Here is a 17,964-nt window from a genome sequence, read left to right on the forward strand (position 1 = left end):
ATGCTCCGCCCACATGGTCAGGAATGTCAGGTGCTGCATCACCAAATGTTGCTCCCGTTGCCTAGCAATAACAGCTGTTTACTTTTGGGGTCTGGTTCATTATTTAATAAAGAAAACATGTCCAAGTATTGGGTGCTGAGGCTCAGCGCATATTCTAGCCTGCTGTGTGGGTGGGCAGCTAGAAATCACTGGTGGGCAACATGAGTGAGGAGAAAACTGGAGCAGCCAAGCAGGGAGCTGCAGGTTGCTGGTTTGAGTCTCTGTTCAGATGCTGGTGTCTCCTCTCTCTGAGATGTCTGCAAACTGTCCCAGATAAAACAATAAGGATAATAAACAAACACGTCATCATCATCATCATCAACTTTATTTATAAAGCACTTTAAAACAACCACAGCTGACACAAAGTGCTGTACATTGGAACTGTAAAATAAAATTACATGAGATATAAATAAAAAACAAATAAAAGAAGAGTGAAATCATTAATTAAATAACTACTGCATTAAAAAAGAAACTAAGTCTCACTGAGGTTAAAAGCCAAGGAATAAAAGTAGGTTTTAAGACGTGATTTAAAAGTGGAGAGTGAAGGGGCCTCTCTAACATGCATGGGCAAATTATTCCATAATTTTGGAGCCACAATAGAGAAGGCCCCGCCCCTCTGAGCTTCCTCCTGGATCTCGGTACCTCCAGGAGCAGCTGGTCAGCTGACCTGAGAGACCGACAGGGTATGTGGGGATGAAGAAGCTAAAATAACAATTATGACTCTGATGTGTTTCATGTGTAGCAGGATGGCCTCTATACAGCAGTCGCTGCAAGCATCCACATCGCCACACTCACTTTTCTTTAAGCAGGCGTGCTGGGCTCCTCCTAAGGAAAGTTTGAAACTTCATTTCCTTCATGCTGGTGAACTTTTTACCAAATATTTCCATCAAAGCTTCTCCATCACTGACAGGGATTGTTTGGATCTTCACACTCATCTCCACCAACCCTAAAAAATGAGTCTCACTTTGCTCATATAATGCCAGGAGTGTCTCCATATTCCACAAAAGTCTGTGCAAACATGTAACAGTATCCCATATTCATAGAAATATTATTGATATTATAACAAAAGCTGTCACCAACACAATTGTCCCAAGTGCTTTTTTTATTAGTTATTGCAAATGCTCGATTGCAGTTCTTGCTAGATGACAAAACCACTTATTAGGTTTAGAAGGAAATGACTTTTTCTACATGAGGTAAAGTTGGAGCTGTTTCCCCAAACTAAATGAAACCATCATTTAAAAAACTACAATCTGTATTTACTCTGAACATCTGTGTTAACATTTGGAAACATGTAAGTGTAACAAACATGTTAAAACATAAGCAATCAGGAAGGGGCATGTATAGGAATTTCTTTTACTTATGCATTAACTGTGAGAAGGAAAAACTCCTTTTATAAGGAAGAACTCTGAGGCACAAAGAGCCATCTCCCGTGAACAGTTGGGGATGAGGGCAGAAATGTGTTGCACTTTAAAGGCCAGAGTTCCTCGCTGACAAAAGAGTGCTAAATGATGCAGTTTGTGTTTAGAAGTTTCCAAAGTGGAAACCTGGAAGTTTGGAGTCATGTTTGACCAGGATGTGTCCTTCATTGCACATATTAAACAAATATGTTATTCACAAACATACACATAATTAGTGTGAGGCAGACAATCACCGAGGAGGGAGAACAAAGAAATACAAGAGGTAAAACTAATAATAGTGTATAGATACGTATAGAAGGTATTATCCTCACCAGATGAACCAGCATACTGCCTGTTCTCTGTCCTTGCTTGAGTGTTTGGTTTCTGGATCTTATTGTGGTCCACTCCTGTGGGGTGTTGGGATTGGGATGTTGGACACATGTTCACAAGGAGAAAAAAAGAAAATAAAAAGAGAGCTATTGATGTATCAGAAGAATATAAAGTGACTGGAGCTGGTGGAACATGTGATATTTTCAGTTTCTGCCTCTCTCACCTACCGGATTAAGACAGCTGTCGATAATTTCCTGAACACCCCCTAAAACAGAGAAAAAAGTAAAGATGTTTGAAAATGTGTTAAAGGAAGCCCAGCATTGGCTGGGTACCTCTGGTGAATTAGAGCTTGTCAAATATTATCATGTAAGCAGAACTCCCAGGGCTTTACTGTGTGCTGGCAGAATGATCTGGGCTGGTATTGATCATTTATTGAGATGTGTGCAGTGCTTGCAAGGTGATTTGTCCAATATTCAACAGGATCTCTTTGAAAATGATTTTTACAATGTTATATTAGACCCTTGATTTCCCTAATGACCAGACTCCAGCCTTATGGTCCACAGGAGATTCAAAATTGTGTAAACTGGTGTAAATATGTCTAAGAAATCAGTGCATCATGTAATAACTGGTAAAAATTCAATCTTTTGAATACAAACTAATAATACTGCCCAGCTGTCTGAAAATGAGCTCCACACTGCCACGAAGGACCCGGATGAGGATGAGGAGTTCTTCTTCCTCAGTCATTCATGACAGTTACATCAGCTTTCGGGCCAAACAGAACGGCGAACAATACTGCCTTACACGTACAACTGTCATCATAATGTGTATACTAATATATTGTTTGGTGACTACTTTGTCCCCGTACATATTACAGAGCAACAAAAAAAGCTGCATTTTAAATGCATCGTGTGGACATCTGTAACTGTGATCAAGAGCCAGGACAGAGGAGAAAAGTAGTAAAGGATGAAAAAATACAAAAACCAAAGTTACATAAACATGACGGCCTGTTGGTCTGTTCATTTATTATGTACCTGTGAAGGGAATGTACATGTATAATGATGAGTACTGCCCAGGTCTGTCCAGCACATTATAACCAAAAATGATTAAATTACAGAACAGCCCGATTACATTTTCATGGGCAAAAACACAAAAACTGACCTCAGCATTCGGTTATTACAGTTTCTGGAGGTCCTGTTCTAACTATGCACTACGTAATTCCACTGTGCAATGAAAGGTCCTGAGCATCAGTCTGTTAGCAGGCAAACACTCGGCCGCATGGCTGAGATGCAGCGACCGGGGTTTGAGTCCCATCCAGGGCCCTTTGCTGCATGTCCTCGCTGTCCACTGTACCACTACCCAATAAAAAGGGCAAGAACACCCCCACCAGAAAGGAAAGGTTCTGCAGACACCAAACATCAAGTTCTGTTTCAAACGAGTTTGTGCCATCATCTGTGATGATTAAGGTTTAAGCAATTTTAAGGCAGTTTGACAGATGAGTCATCTGAGAGAAAACAATCACAAACTGAATTGTCATGCATGTCAGCATATTCCCACAAAGTGCACTAATAAACTTGTCAGTTACTCACCAGATTTGCTTCCCATCAACTTTTTTCACTTCCCTAAATTGAGCACTGAAAGATCACTTTTAATAAACTGTAGGAGCTCTTCTGCTCATAATCTGAGCTTCTTGGATGGATCAGTACTGTGAAAACTAGCAGCAAAACTAACTGAATGTTGCCTGGATATGACACAGGCAAGTATTCCAATTATATTCCAAGTTTTCCAACTTTATAGAACTGAACGACCTAATTGTCCAGTGATCATCTCCACATTAGGCTGCCTGGGCCGTGGTACGGAGACACATGCATACACTCAGTGCATGGGTTTACGAATGAACACGTTAACAGGCAGTTAATTTCCCCGCGGTGATCATCTCCAGGGTCAAGCACAGGCAGCCAGAGATCTATGGCTAGTGACGAGGGACACAATAAATCCAACCTATAAAATGTGGACCAGCCTCATTAGTCACAGCTTTCATTATGGCACGGCAGTATGTGTCAGTGTGCTAATGTGCCATCCTTCCACCGTTTCACTGGAACTATATATGTATGTGTATATGTTTAAAGCATGTGTGTCTCATTAATATCTGTTCAGGCCCTGAGGAATCGCTTTTGCCACTGACACACTTACACACTGGTTGAGGTTTGGCCATCTTCATTTCAGGGTTGATTTCCTAAGAGACAAGAAAGTGATACTGAGACAAAGTAATGACAAAGTGTCACCATCTATTCAGCGATATATTTTCTTATCAGAGTGCGAAGCACACATTCATTACCAAACAGGACTGGACAGAAGGCAGACTGCAGTGTTTCCACAGTGGAACAGTGAGCCAGACCACAGCAGCACTGCAGTGTAGTGTGCAGCAGAGGTGGATGGTGATGGGGACAATGACTGTACGCTTTCTGGAACTTTACAGGGGCGGCATCATGTTTGTATTAGTAAGGTGGGAGGCTTGTAGCTATGCTTAAATCCAGCACATATATTGTCATCACTGACACAGAGCTTACAGTCGACTATGAACAGCTGTTGTGCTGAGCGGATTATGTTCATGGTATAATTAGTGTTTTAAATTGTGAATGGTAGAGTTTTATTAGCAGTTTTTCAATGAACTGAAACATGAAAGTAAAAGAAACATAAAGCGGAGCCGTGCACTGTGTGTCTGGTTATGCCTTTGTGTGTTCTTGTGGTGAACTTGTGGGTTATGTGTATGCATCATGTTGAACCTTTGCCACATGGGTGTTTAAACAGAAAGTGCCCAAGAGGAAGGCAGCATGCAAGAGGACGAATCTCACATCGAACAGATTTGATTTATGGTTTATTTCTCATACATGCTGGCTTATAAAATGCAACTTTGAAGGCAACCCTCGTGTTTGGGTTTACATCCATGGAGTCTGTAATTACGTGTTTCCTAAACAGCACACGTGAGATTGTGCTTTGCTAGTCTTTCTGTTTTGTCAACCCTGCAGCAACCATCCAACCTGCATTCACAAAATATTACAGCTATTGTCTGAACCAGGGGTACGCAAATATGAAACATTTAAGTTAATTTACTGACTGAACTCTTATGAGATGAAATAATTAAATAATTGTGGCTGTTATGGATTCTAGTTACTTACTAGGAATTTTGTCATGACTCTTATATTGAGTGATGTGTAAATTTCAGCTGCGTATTGAGTGTAACTGTGCGTACTTGAGGATGGAACAGCTTTGTTCAAAGACTCATGGGACTGTTAATGTTTCATTTCAAATTATTGATATGGACATGACTATTTCTATTGCACAAAAAGACGAGAGCGCCATGGTAACAACTGCATTATGTTGCTAACACAACTTTGGCTCTTTGCAAGCAGCTGCACAGACAACATGCTAACGTCAAGCTAGCCAAGAACCCAGAGTGATGATGTTCTGCTGGGATGAGTGACCCCAGTCCAGCAGCCAGACCCAGGACTTCAGCAGGTAACTGATGAGCAGTCAGGCTGGAGTCCCCGTTTCTACCTGCTGTTTTGTTGTAGCTCCAACATGTACAAACATTTGACCACACAACGTGCAGTTAATTTGGCTGTAATGTCTTTACTATGTTGTGGTGGCTCCTAAATTGGAGCCAATGAGAACTGATAAGAGAATCAATAGGTTTTGTGTTTAGACTTTGATCTGTGTGGATTTGCTAAGTGGTTTCCAACATTCTTCTGGTCAAGAACAGTGCATGAACAGGCCAACATCAATGTAACTCCTGTTGTGATCAATGACACTAATTTAATCATTTTTGCTCAGACTATACATGCACAAACCGAAATACAACAAACTTGTGATCTCTGCTTTGTTCGCGTCTTTTACTTTCTAACGTGCACTGTTAGAAAGCCAGTAGCATGCCATGTTAATCCAGTGTTAAGAAGAAACAACAGTTCACCTGTTATTTTTAAGAAAATCTGAAAACATCCAGGATTTCAACGTTTCCAAAAGTTGAATTAGTCACTCAAGTTAGATTTATATAAAAGTCATAAATAAATAAATATTTCTATCCAGAATTGAATATCAATGTAATATCAAGGCCACATTTACTTACAGTCTGCTCTTATGTTTACTGCAGGCATACTGAACAGGTCGGCTCTGGCACTGAGGGTGACACAAGTGTGAGAGCGAAGTGTTGGGGTGATATGGCACTATGAGGTCCGATAAGATGGGACCTGATTCTTTGAGACTTTGTATATATGTAAAAGAAACATACACACTGTGACGGCTTGGTTACAACAAGAAGTTTTCCACTCACTGACACCTCAAATGTAATCAATAGGACGTTCAGACCATGATAATGTTTTTGTGTGAACATTGGGTTAAAAGATGCAGCAGGGCAACCCACCATAAAATGTTGTTGTTATTAAAGATGCTCAAAAAGTGGAAATTGGGACACAACAAAAACGTTATTGGTATCTGGGTTTTGCATAGAGGAGTGGTGGTTCAACAGCACCACTAACAAAGTTTCAGTAGCCACAGAGCTACTGTGCCTGGGATATCAGATGCTTCTCAATGATGTGAGTTGTCAGCAGAGAAAATGAACTGGCTGCTGTTTCTATGTTAGTTTATTGGTGACTATTATCTGAGCAGTTTTTCTCTTCCATCAGTTTTTGTTATTGTGGCAGCATTCAGTAAACATGGGCCTAGGTGTGTTGAATAATATTAGGAAGTATCAGGACAGTACGATTCCAGCCCAGACAAATTCATCCCAGCCAAGCTCCTGTTCTAGGCTGTTTGAGACAAGGCATGTCTCTGTGTAACAGCAGACTGGAGCTTTCTTCTTTTATCCACTGGTATGGGTTCTCTCTTTCCCTTCTTTTCTGCTTTGGACTGATATCAGAGCATTTCCACTTGCTTTCATGTTTCACACTGCAGGCGATGAAAGCTGTCAGTCGAGAGTGCAAAAGGCTAACAGTCATGGAGTTTTAAAAGCTTTACAAGAAGAATTATGGATTTAAGAGTGGTGACTCTCAGGGAAAAAAGGAGGGCAATGAACTTCCACCTCAGAAAAAATGGATGAGTGTGTGTCCTGGTGGGCAATGGTGTAATGGTTAGAAAGGCTGTAGAAGTGACTTTGGGCAGGACAGGTAAAAACATGCTGCTCATTGTAAGATTGGACTTCAGTGTGTGAGCTATGTTGCTGGTTTACCCAGACTAGTCTGAAAAGAGACAAAGAACATTTTAAAGATGCAAACATTGCATAAATCTTCCAATCATGGTACAGTTTCCTGTGCTGTGCTACTTAGTCTCACAAACACAATCAAAATGTTGCGATTATTTTATAAACTATACAGTTAATAAAATAAGAAATGAATAAAAGAACATTACATTTAAAATAGGAAGATGACATATTGAACATGAGACATTTTTTAAAATGTATTAATTTAAAGTTTCAACATTAAAAACAGGACCAACAAAAGACTAAAAGAAACCTTGTGTAATACAGACAGGATATCTTACTACTAATTATATTTCTTAGCAAGAGGCTGAAGTAAAGATGGGGAGTTCATGACCCTACAATAAGCAAAGGGCTTATCAATTAAACAATATTTAAGATATAAATATTTTCTTGAACAGAGGCTGGTAGTGTGATCACCGGACTTTCAGATAGTACTGCGCTGAAAACAGACATCATTCTGGAATTAAAATCACTGTATGGGCTCAGCAACACTCACAGTCAGTGGACACAGTTTACTGCAACACACAAAGAAAAAACCTTTATACAAAAGGATCAAGCAACACTTCCACTTTCTCTGGGCTCCTTTAAGGGGAATTGAAGCGAGGTAAGCAACTAACCTTTGGCCTGACCATTTAAAATCTAAAAACAAATCTTTCTGGAATCTGTGGGTTCCAATAATACTGTTGTAATCTGTACAGGTTTCAGATCTGCTGCTTCCAAAGCTCCGTCTTTTTAAGTAAGAAGAAAGGAAGGCCTCCCTTGTTTTATTATTCAGTAAAGAATGGAAACAAAGCAATATAGAGTCCAACTACAGTTGGTCTCCTCACTTTCCAGACTCTTGCAGTGTTGTTAAACAAAGAATAATGCATCAGAATGGAATCTTTCCATCAGGCAGCGGGGGAGGATGATGGACAGACCTGGCGCACCTAAACGTGTTGTGAGAGTGCGCTGGGAACGCCTGGCAGAGGCCCCTGTCCATGAGATCTTCAACTCCCACCTCAGGCAGAGCTTCAACAGCATTCAGAGGGAGACTGGGGACATTGAGTCTGACTGGACCACGTTCAGCATCTCCATTACTGAAGTCACTGTACTGAGCTGCGACCGCAAGGTGGTGCCTGCCGTGGTGGTGACCCCCGAACCAAATGGTGGAGACCAGAGGTGAAGACGCAGTCCTATCAGGCTTGGTTAGCATGTGGGACTCTGGAGGCAGCTGACAGGTGCCGACAGGCCGAGCACATGTGCTAAATCTTCAGGAAGCTGTTGGCTTTGCTTTCACATGAGACGCTCGTGTCAGATCAACGTCTTCTTTTTCAGCTCTATGTGATTTTATCTGAACACAAAGTTGATGTGTGTGTGTGTGTGTGTGTGTGTGTGTGTGTGTGTGTGTGTGTGTGTGTGTGTGTGTGTGAATCTCATCTGAAATAATAAAGAGAAATAAATGAAATAATGTTAATAAAACCCTGGCAGTCTGGCAGTGCTGACTTTCCAATACTTGGCCCAGTCAAAGTGTGAGACGAGAGATCAAATGCTGTGCTGTCCATCATAAAATGTCTCATCTGGTCACTACATTAAAATACATGAAAGGTTGCTACTGCCACAAATTTCAGTCAAATCTGCTTAATGCTAACATCGATTGACATTGTAGTTCAGAGAAAAACCAAAAATCAATTCCTGATTTGGAAAACACTTTTAACGATCTGTTGGAAATACCAAAACCATCTTCTTCTAACAGCATCTTGAAAACTCATGGGAGTGTGATATGGTAAACATCTCGAGTTAGCACAGTATGTCACCGCTCACTTTTGACATCACCATATAACAGTTATTGTAACCTACCACCTACCCAGCAGGGAAAATCCCTGTACTGTCCCTCGAATACTCTCTGTATATGAATATGTGCCTGTGGTTGTCAGTGTCTGCTGCTTGATTAGACTGGAGGATATATTCATTTGGATAAAACATGACATTATGACCTGTGTGGCCTACTGTACAAAACATATGTGGGCTCTCGGTGACTTTGACAACTGCTTTTATTTATGAGATTTGAGCTTGTGGACCGTATACCTTTCTGATTATATCATACTGTCATTATCTTCCTGTTAGATAACTTATAGACTTTACCACTCAGGTTATATCACTGTCACAAGTTTAATATGCAAGAATATACAATAATTTCCTTGTCTGTTTAACTGTCACAGTCATCAATACAAAGCCCACACTGGATACAGTTTGCTTTTGTAGCCCACATATTTTCTCTGTGTGGGAGTTGGGTGTGTGCATGCAAATATATGGCTGTTTAAAGTGTGTGAGTGGGGTGGAGAGAGACGATGAGTGTGCAGCTGTGAGAACGATAATATGGTTGGAATTGAAAACCTGACAGAGACAGTGGCTGGGACACATACAGTGCTGACTTTGAATAACCATATATGGAGAACTGAAACGCTTATTAAGGATTTTCAATGGCCTATATCTGAAGTCATATTAGACAACAGGCAAAAGCCAGTATGACAAAGCCTAGCAGCAGGCTGGACAGTACATTCATTTATAACTCCCAGTGTAAGCGGTGCCAGCAGCAGTTGAAAAATATGAAAACTGTAGTAGCAGCAACAGTGATGATGACGGGGGCACTGAGTGAAACAGCATTAGTAGGTCAAGTAAGTCGGGTGAGATCATTAATTATCACTGACTCCATCAGTTTATACTTTTAAAACATAGCCCTACTGCACCAGTGGGCCAGCTCCTGTTTCTGTGTGTGTTTGTGTGTGAATACAGCACAGAGGCCTCTAACTCTGGCACTTTTATTCTTATTTATTTATTTTCTCCCTCATTAGCTTCTCTGTACCAACTCCCTGGTTAAATTCCCTCTCCTAACATACATGAGATTTGTTGTTTTGACTACCTGTTGGAATGATTTCATAGTGGTGTTAAGCATTATTATTGTGAGTGTACATCACTCTTTATCCAATATTAGCAGTGAGATATGGATCAATGATCTGGTAAGCTCATCATCAGCCTCTTTGTTGGTTTCCAGCAGGGTCAGTTCGAGGTTTCTTTGAGATGATTACAGAATATTTTCAAGCGTCTCACAGCCTGAGGTCACTGCCAGGCCTATATTTGGATCACAGCAAGACAGTAGTGACTGTGCAATGTATCTGTACAATGCAACACACACAGTGGAAAGTTTATTCCACTAAAGGTGCCCGATATTTTCTGCGTTCTGTCTGTCAACTTTCTCCACCCACGAAGGGACTTTACAAGATCAGAACAGGTCTGTGAATTCTGTGCGCGTGTGTGCGAGAGAGAGGAAGAGCCAGAGAAGGCACACTTCCTAAAGAGGCCACAGGAGGGCATGCAGTTTTCACGAGTACTAATAAACACACTCTGTGTCGTCCCAGTTGTTTAAACTAAATTTTGGCCCAATTGCTATTTTCATTGAAAAATGGCGCTATGCTGATAAAAATGCAAGAGTATGTATGTGTACCACTGTAAACTCGTGGTCCGTGTGTGTGGTTATTTCACAAAACCTATAACCGCTGCCTCTATAAATATTGGCTTCCTTTTCCTTTTCTATAAATATCTCTCAATTACTATAGTTAACTCCTCGGTGAACTAAATCGAGTCTTTCCTAGAGCATAGTCAAATGAGAGCGTCAGAAATTTCCGTGCCCATGCAGCCCGTCTACCAAAGAAGTAAATTCCACCCCTCTGTCCGTCTCATTTGTTTGTGGTTATGCCTCAGTGTCTTTCTCCCTCTTTCACTCTCATAATGCTCAGCTCGGTAAAACTCGTCACTTTCCGATGATCGTTTTCCGGAATCTAACCCAAATATGGAACATGGAGGGTGGGCCCATTCGTGCCGGATTCAACCTTATATGGGTTACGCCTGAGACCGGAATTCCTCCTCTTTTGATCGCAGAGCGCTATTAAACAGCATATGCGCGAGAATAAACGTGTAAACGATGATAAGACAGGTGCATCAGTGAGGGCTGCATGCGCTTTTTATTGTGTGCTCTTGCTGTCAGGTTCTGCGCAGGTTGTTGCAATTTTGCAGCAGGTGGAAAAAGTCGCTCTTATCTATCCTGGAGCAACGGGCTCTCCATTGACAAGAGATTCCCTTTGAAAGCGTCATGGAGCCTTCCGGCCAATCAGCTTCTTCGTTCTTCTTCGACTACCCCTCCCACTTCCATATTTGGTTAATGACGTTTTGAAAAGGTTCCCCATATATACATACTAGTGTCAGGGCCCCCGTTCCCGTTACTTTACACCCTTTTAACTCGATCATCAGAGCATATGAAGAACACGGAGCTCATCCTTTAACACACGCTGACTGACAGAGACATGCAGTGGTGACCCCCTGCGTGGCTGGGTTACATATCCCCTATTTGTGATAAGCTTTGAGGTAAAGAACAGAAAGAACAGGACAGAGGGCAAGGAGACGCGCTAACTTCGATCCTTCTACAATGACGGCTAAAACTCTGGAGAAAGTGCCGGTGAATCTCGGAGGGTTCGCGCATGCCGAGAGCGTCTACTCCATGGATGACATTGCTACCAGTTTGCCGACCTCTGTGGCGATCTTCCCCAACAACGACTTGGGCGCGCATTACGACCAGATTAATGTGGCAGCAGGTAAGAAAACAGTGTGTGTGTGTGTGTGTGTGTGAAACATTTTATACATCCAACATCCAAAAACAAAACAATAAAAAACTGCTTTTTTTTCAACATTTCGCAAATGACTGCAAGAAAGAATAACACGGACACATTTCTGTTAAATTTTGGAGTGCTGTACTTAAGAAGTTTGGGATGGTAGGAGCGCAGTCCGTGCGTAACGGAACACAGATGCACCTGCTCTCTGTCACTTAAAGCCCACTTTCCGGTCTAGTGTGAAGAGGTTAATGAATCATGCTTTCTGATTTGTTTCCCCCCGCAGATGGCTTGATGGGCGCAGACATGAGTGCAGAAAAACGCTCCTTGGACCTCTCTTCATATTCCAGCAGCTTCTCGCAGCCTGCAGCCCATCGCAACCAGACCTTCACCTACATGGGGAAGTTCTCCATCGACTCTCAATATCCAGGTAACTGGAACCCCGAGGGAGTGATCAACATCGTCTCGGGGATCTTCAACGTGGCCCAGCCACCTCCTCCTCCTCCTCCTCCCTGCTCTTCAGCGTCCTCCTCCCCGGCTTCTTCAGGATCTCCCAATCACTTCTCCAGTGGTAATTTGAGTTGCACCATGGCGGCTCAGAGCCAGGCAGAGCTAGAGCACCACCACCACTTGTACTCACCCCCGCCTCCTTACTCCACCTCCGGCTGTGGGGAGGTATACCAGGACCCCTCTGCATTTTTGTCCACCTCTACCTGCCCCATCGCCTCTTACCCTCCACCCTCCTACTCGTCACCCAAGCAGCCCGGAAGCTCAGACGCACCAGGGCTTTTCCCCATCATCCCCGACTATTCGGGCTTCTTCCAGCCGACTTGCCAGCGGGACATGCACACGGCAGGCATCCAGGATCGGAAACCGTTTGGCTCTTGTCCTCTTGATACCTTCCGTGTCCCTCCACCTCTGACCCCCCTGAACACTATCAGGAACTTTACTCTGGGGGCTCCGGGTAGTGGTGCCTCCGAGGGAGGGGCGCCGCGGCTCCCCTCTGCGTACAGCCCACAGAATCTGCCCCTGCGGCCAATCCTGCGACCCAGAAAGTACCCGAACAGACCCAGCAAGACACCAATCCATGAGCGGCCGTACCCCTGTCCAGCGGAGGGCTGCGACCGGCGTTTCTCGCGATCGGATGAACTGACCAGACACATCCGCATCCACACTGGACACAAGCCCTTCCAGTGTCGGATCTGCATGCGTAACTTCAGCCGCAGCGACCACCTCACCACTCACATCCGTACGCACACGGGAGAGAAGCCGTTCGCCTGCGACTTCTGCGGCCGCAAGTTTGCTCGGAGCGACGAGAGAAAGAGACATACAAAAATTCACCTGAGACAGAAAGAGAGGAAGTCCTCCACTGTCTCCTCTTCCTCCTCTTCCTCATCCAGCAGCTCCGGACTGGACCGGTTATCAGGCGGCATCAGCGCAGCCAACGGGATCTGTTCGTAGGTTTCCGTGGAAAGCTTTGCTGTCACCGAGGCAGTGTGAACTAAAACTAAACTAAGAAGAAAACCTAAAAAAGAAGGGTACGATCAGAACAGTTCTTCAGCTATTGTGAACTAAAGACCGCGGTCCAATCACCAGGATGGGAATAAACAAGAACTTTTGTGCAGTAGTGCGCAGATACGCACATTCTCCCATTCCTGCCGCAGAACTGAGTGAAAGACTGACACGAATGCACTTTGACTGCACAGTCTATTGAAAATACAAATAAAAAAGCCAATACAATTCATACAAAATTAATAGATCATTTGTAATGTGAAAGGGACTTTATGAAATAAAATCTAGCCAACACTTAACTAAGAGCCCAGCTTTTGTGCGCGAATGTGAAATAACTGCAATAACGTTTCCAAGAAATTAAACAATTTTAAGTTATTAAATTGACAATGAATTCATCTTAACATGTTTGTGGAACTCTTAATTTTCCCTTTAGTGCCTTGCTGTGTGTCTTTTTGTACACATACTGATTCAAGGACGCTTCTATCGCAATGTATATTTGTCCTTTCATATGTAAAGTTGGAAGACATTCTATTTTTGTACGCATTTTGTCTCGTGTAACTCCATTTGTTCAGCAGTTGTGGTTAATGTTTAAACCATGTTGGAGTGTAAATGTTTGACTCATAGCGACTTGACCATTTTGATTTGATTTGATTTTTTGTTGTTGTCGCTGTTGTTGTTGTGATGTGTGTTTTGAGACTTATTAAATGGATCAGAATGATAAACACAGCCGGTAGAGTCCGATTGGTTCATTGCTCTAATCTGCAGCACCCGAAAGCTGCTTTTATGAGACCTACCGGGTCACTGCGCTGAAAGTAGTGAACGATACTTTTTATTTGCATTCTAAAAAGATCTGTTGACGCTGGAAATTTTAACGGGTAAATCCCACGTTGCGTCACCAATGGCATCTCTGACTCAGACTTTTGCCCACTCAGTTTTTATTTAGGTGTCACATCAGGTTACAAACAGGCTATCATATGCAAATGATTTGTTTTACGCTCGCCGACAGCAGCAGAACAAGTCCGTCCTTTGACGCAGCGAAGGTGAAACAAAGCATTTGCGCAAACTTTAGAAGTTTAGACAAAACATGCGAAGCGCACAACATCTACATCTCACACCACTTTGATGCGGTTCGTTACTTTAAAAATGAACTAGATCTAAGAGGAAATATATGTTTATGAGAGGCAACAACAAAGACGAACGATACTTCCACACAATTCATGAAATGAAATCATTTTACAAGTGCTGCAACAAAGACATTTAATCCTAAAGTTCACTCTCTGGGGTTATTTGTTAGTTGAATAGTTAAAGAACTATTTTTGGAATCACGGAGACTAATCGACTTCAGGTCTATTGATCAGTGTGGAATTCCTATTCACCAGCATTTCTAGAAAAAATAGTATTAATAATAATAATAATAATAATAATAATAAAAAGCTTTGGTATATAAAGTAAATTGTGTTTAATTTGCTCCTTCAAACTGTTACTTTTACAAACTTTAATAAATATTTTTTAATGGGTCTCCTATTTATCTTCAAATGTTTATTTTTCCGTGTGTGTGCGTGTTTTTTATTATTATTATCTGTTGTGAATCAGAAGCAAACGCCTCTCAGCGATGGGAAAACGGCGGTCACCTGTTTCCTTTCCATTTACCAAATGTCTGTATATGAATAAACACCCGGATGTGGTTCTTTTCACTTGTGGTGGAGCCGAATTATTTATGGCTGTTTTACTTGAGGCTTTTTAGTGTGTATTACACATCATAAACAGTATGTAGCGATGTAGAGTACTAAATGCTTCAGAATTTTGGTCGTATTAAGGAAAAACTGCTGTTTGCTGTGCCTTTGAGAAGTAGTGAGAGAAAACACAATTTTATTCGGGTTTCTCGTTCCCCTCAGATGGCATATAGACTCGATTTCTCTCAAAGTAAAGGGATTTCCTTGGCAATAAAGAATCTTCTATTAATGAAAATATACGATTTCATGAAAACCGTGAAATTCTTCTAAAGAGTCATTTTAATGTTACGCATGTTCAGATATTGGTTGAAATTTTGCACTGTTTTCTCAAAACTACAGTTTTAAGACTATATTCACGAAATAATTTTGTACACACTCCATAAAAATACTGTTTACTAATGAGAAAAATGCAACTATGTCCAACCCCTGCCTGACTGCCTTGAAAGTCCAGAAAAATGAGAAAAATATGAAGTAAAAGCAGAAAAGCAGACCGCAGCCGCACACCGTCCTTTCTACCTGTTTCTGTGTAAAGCTGAACGTAAGTTAACCTGAGACTGGGTTGTCCAATTTGTCTTCTACGTTTTTCTTTCTTTGTTTTCAGTCTGAGACGATCGGCTGGCAAAAAGTGATTTCGATATTTCTTAGTGTTCTATATTTGTTTTACATTTTCTTTTTCTCTTTTTTGATAAATCGAGCGTAGTCAACAGGAATTGAGACGAAATAAAGAAATGACCTGTTTTTGAAAGTGTCTCTTGTACCCGAGTCCGTTCTGGCCATTTATCCTGATAAAACTGTGATGTTAAATTTGTTGCCATTACTGCTGCGCTCTTCGTTTTAATGACACATTTTACGCAGATAAATAAAGGATATAAAGTGACTTCACTAAAACCCGATTGCAGATTCTACTTTGGCAGTAAAGTTGTATGCGAGAAAGTGATACGGACAAACACTTTCTGGCATACAGACACACGCACAGCCTTGCAAACAGTATGCTTTAGCTGTCTGTCTGTAGGGGGCAGCGTCAAAAATACGTGGAACAACCGGTTTTCGGGCTGCTGTTTGTGCTATTCTTGGCCCTTACTGCGTTTTTGATCGTTGGTGTTTTTCATCCTTTTCTCTTTTGTGGTGAGCGTCAACATTTAACTGTTGTCTATTTATCTGTTGCATGTCTGCATGCAAACGCATCTGCATGGGTTGCATACCCACATTCCTTTGCTGTATGTAGCCAAATACGTACATGAATGAAAGCTAACAGTACTGTGATTATTTTTGAGATTCACTCTTAGAGGACAAACCCAGAAACCTTGAGCTAAAAACCGAAGTCTGCAAAAGCTGAGAGCCAAAAGTAATATTTCAAGTCTTGATTTCATCTACTTGGAAATGTAAGGAAAATAATAATTATGGGTTTATTTATAGTAAATTCAGTTTGCTGTGTTATGATATAATGTTAGCCAACATGAAATGCATATATGCTTCTACATGGGTCAGTATAGTAGTGTGACCATTAGCTCCCAGTGACTTTTACAAATTCGTTAGGATGGTGATGGTTGCCTAATTGATATTAGTTCAGACAAAGGCCTATTTCTGTTAAAAGGGAGTTCTTGCTTCCTGCAATCACCAAGTGTTTGCTCACAGGTGATCAGCTGATCAGGCTCTCTCTATAATATTGTCCTATCTTCACTCTACAGTATAAAAAACATTGATCTGAACTGTTACTATATGAATAAAACTAAACTGAAGTGAAAGATGTTTGAACGTTCACGCCCACTCTAGCTTCATTACAACAGTTCAGTTCAATTTTTTTAAAATTTATATTATTCTTTTATTTATAGTCCCAAATCACAACATCAGTCGCCTCAAGGCCCTTTATATTTTAAGGTAAAGACCCTAATAATACAAAGAAAACCCCAACAAACAGACAACCGCCTGAACAAGCACTTGGTGAGAGTGGGAAGAAAAAACTTGCTTTTAACAGGAAAAAACCTCCAGCAGAACCAGGTTGAGGGAGGAGGCGGGGCCATCTCTCACGACTGATTGGGGGTGAGGGTAGGAAGGTGGGATAAAGACGCACTGCAGAAGAAATGATTAAATGCAGAGTGGTGTATAAATGCATATTAAATGAAAAAACTGAGTGAAGAAACACTCAGGGCATCATGGGAGCAGTTTAGGTCTTTTGCACCGTAAATAAGGGAGGCGATCCATGTCACCTGATCCAGTCCTAACTATCCAAAAGGAAAGTTTTAACCCTAATCTTAAAAGTAGAGAGTGTGTCTGTCTGAAAGCTCGTTCCACCAAAGAGGGGCCTGGAAACTGAAGGCTCTGCCTCCCATTCTACTTTTAACTACTGTAAGAACCCCAAGGAAACCAGCAGTCAGAGGGCAAAGTGCTCTATTGATAAGGTACTACAAGGCTTTTTGGATGGGATGGGGCCTGATTTTTCAAGGCCTTGTATGTGAGGTGGATGATTTTAAGTTGGATTTGGGATTGAATGAGTGAAGCCAGCCTTTTTGATAAAGCACATAGTCGTGGCAGGATCAGGTGACTCTGAATGGTCCCTTAATTAAGCTGAAGGGTGGAGGCTGCTGGGAGCTCCCCATGATGCACTGGGTGTTTCTTCCTCACTGACCGTGTGATTACACATCATGAATTATTACTAATCTCTCCTCTACAGTGTGGTTTTTGTCTAGTCTTTCTCCCGTCACCAGGTCGCAGAGGATGGTTGCCTTTCCATGAGTTTGCCTTTACTGGCAGTTTCTTCTTTTTAAAAGTGGGAAGGAAGATTTTTGCTCAAAGGGAGCTGTTTGATTCGGGATTTTCTCAGATTGTCTCAGTCTTTCCATCTTGGTCAGTCGCTGTGAAAATCATCAACTCTGCCACCGTCTCCACACCATACATCATAGCAGGTCTCACTGCTATCTTGTCAATCTTCCCTTTCCTTCTTGCTGCTTTCTTTTGTTACAAATTACCCGTGAAACTAATCTCCACCCACACCACCCTGTCTGCACTCTCCTCTTCAGCTCTCCTGTTCACTGCCCATTGCTTTGGATGGTTGAGCCCAAGTA

At 41.8% G+C, this 17,964-nt stretch overlaps 1 protein-coding gene across 1 annotated transcript; it reads left to right on the top strand.

Annotated features, from left to right (window-relative positions):
- The first annotated feature begins 11,281 nt into the window (after positions 1 to 11,281).
- On the top strand, positions 11,282 to 13,895 carry egr2b (early growth response 2b). Its single transcript, XM_085465407.1, has 2 exons — positions 11,282 to 11,642; positions 11,944 to 13,895. The coding sequence occupies exons 1-2, from the start codon at positions 11,477 to 11,479 to the stop codon at positions 13,116 to 13,118; spliced, it is 1,341 nt and encodes a 446-aa protein (XP_085321533.1). The 5' UTR covers positions 11,282 to 11,476; the 3' UTR covers positions 13,119 to 13,895.
- The last annotated feature ends 4,069 nt before the right edge of the window (positions 13,896 to 17,964 follow it).

Source organism: Copadichromis virginalis, linkage group LG8 (genome assembly GCF_057382275.1).
Source record: "Copadichromis virginalis isolate Kocher_CV1m ecotype Utaka linkage group LG8, C_Virginalis_male_GT1.1, whole genome shotgun sequence".
NCBI classification, from domain to species: domain Eukaryota; kingdom Metazoa; phylum Chordata; class Actinopteri; order Cichliformes; family Cichlidae; genus Copadichromis; species Copadichromis virginalis.

Excerpts from the sequence above, each read along its gene's own strand:
- egr2b (XM_085465407.1), top strand. The coding sequence starts at position 11,477 with ATGACGGCTAAAACTCTGGAGAAAGTGCCGGTGAATCTCGGAGGGTTC. Across the intron at positions 11,643-11,943 it reads CCAGATTAATGTGGCAGCAG|ATGGCTTGATGGGCGCAGAC; the intron begins GTAAGAAAACAG and ends TTCCCCCCGCAG.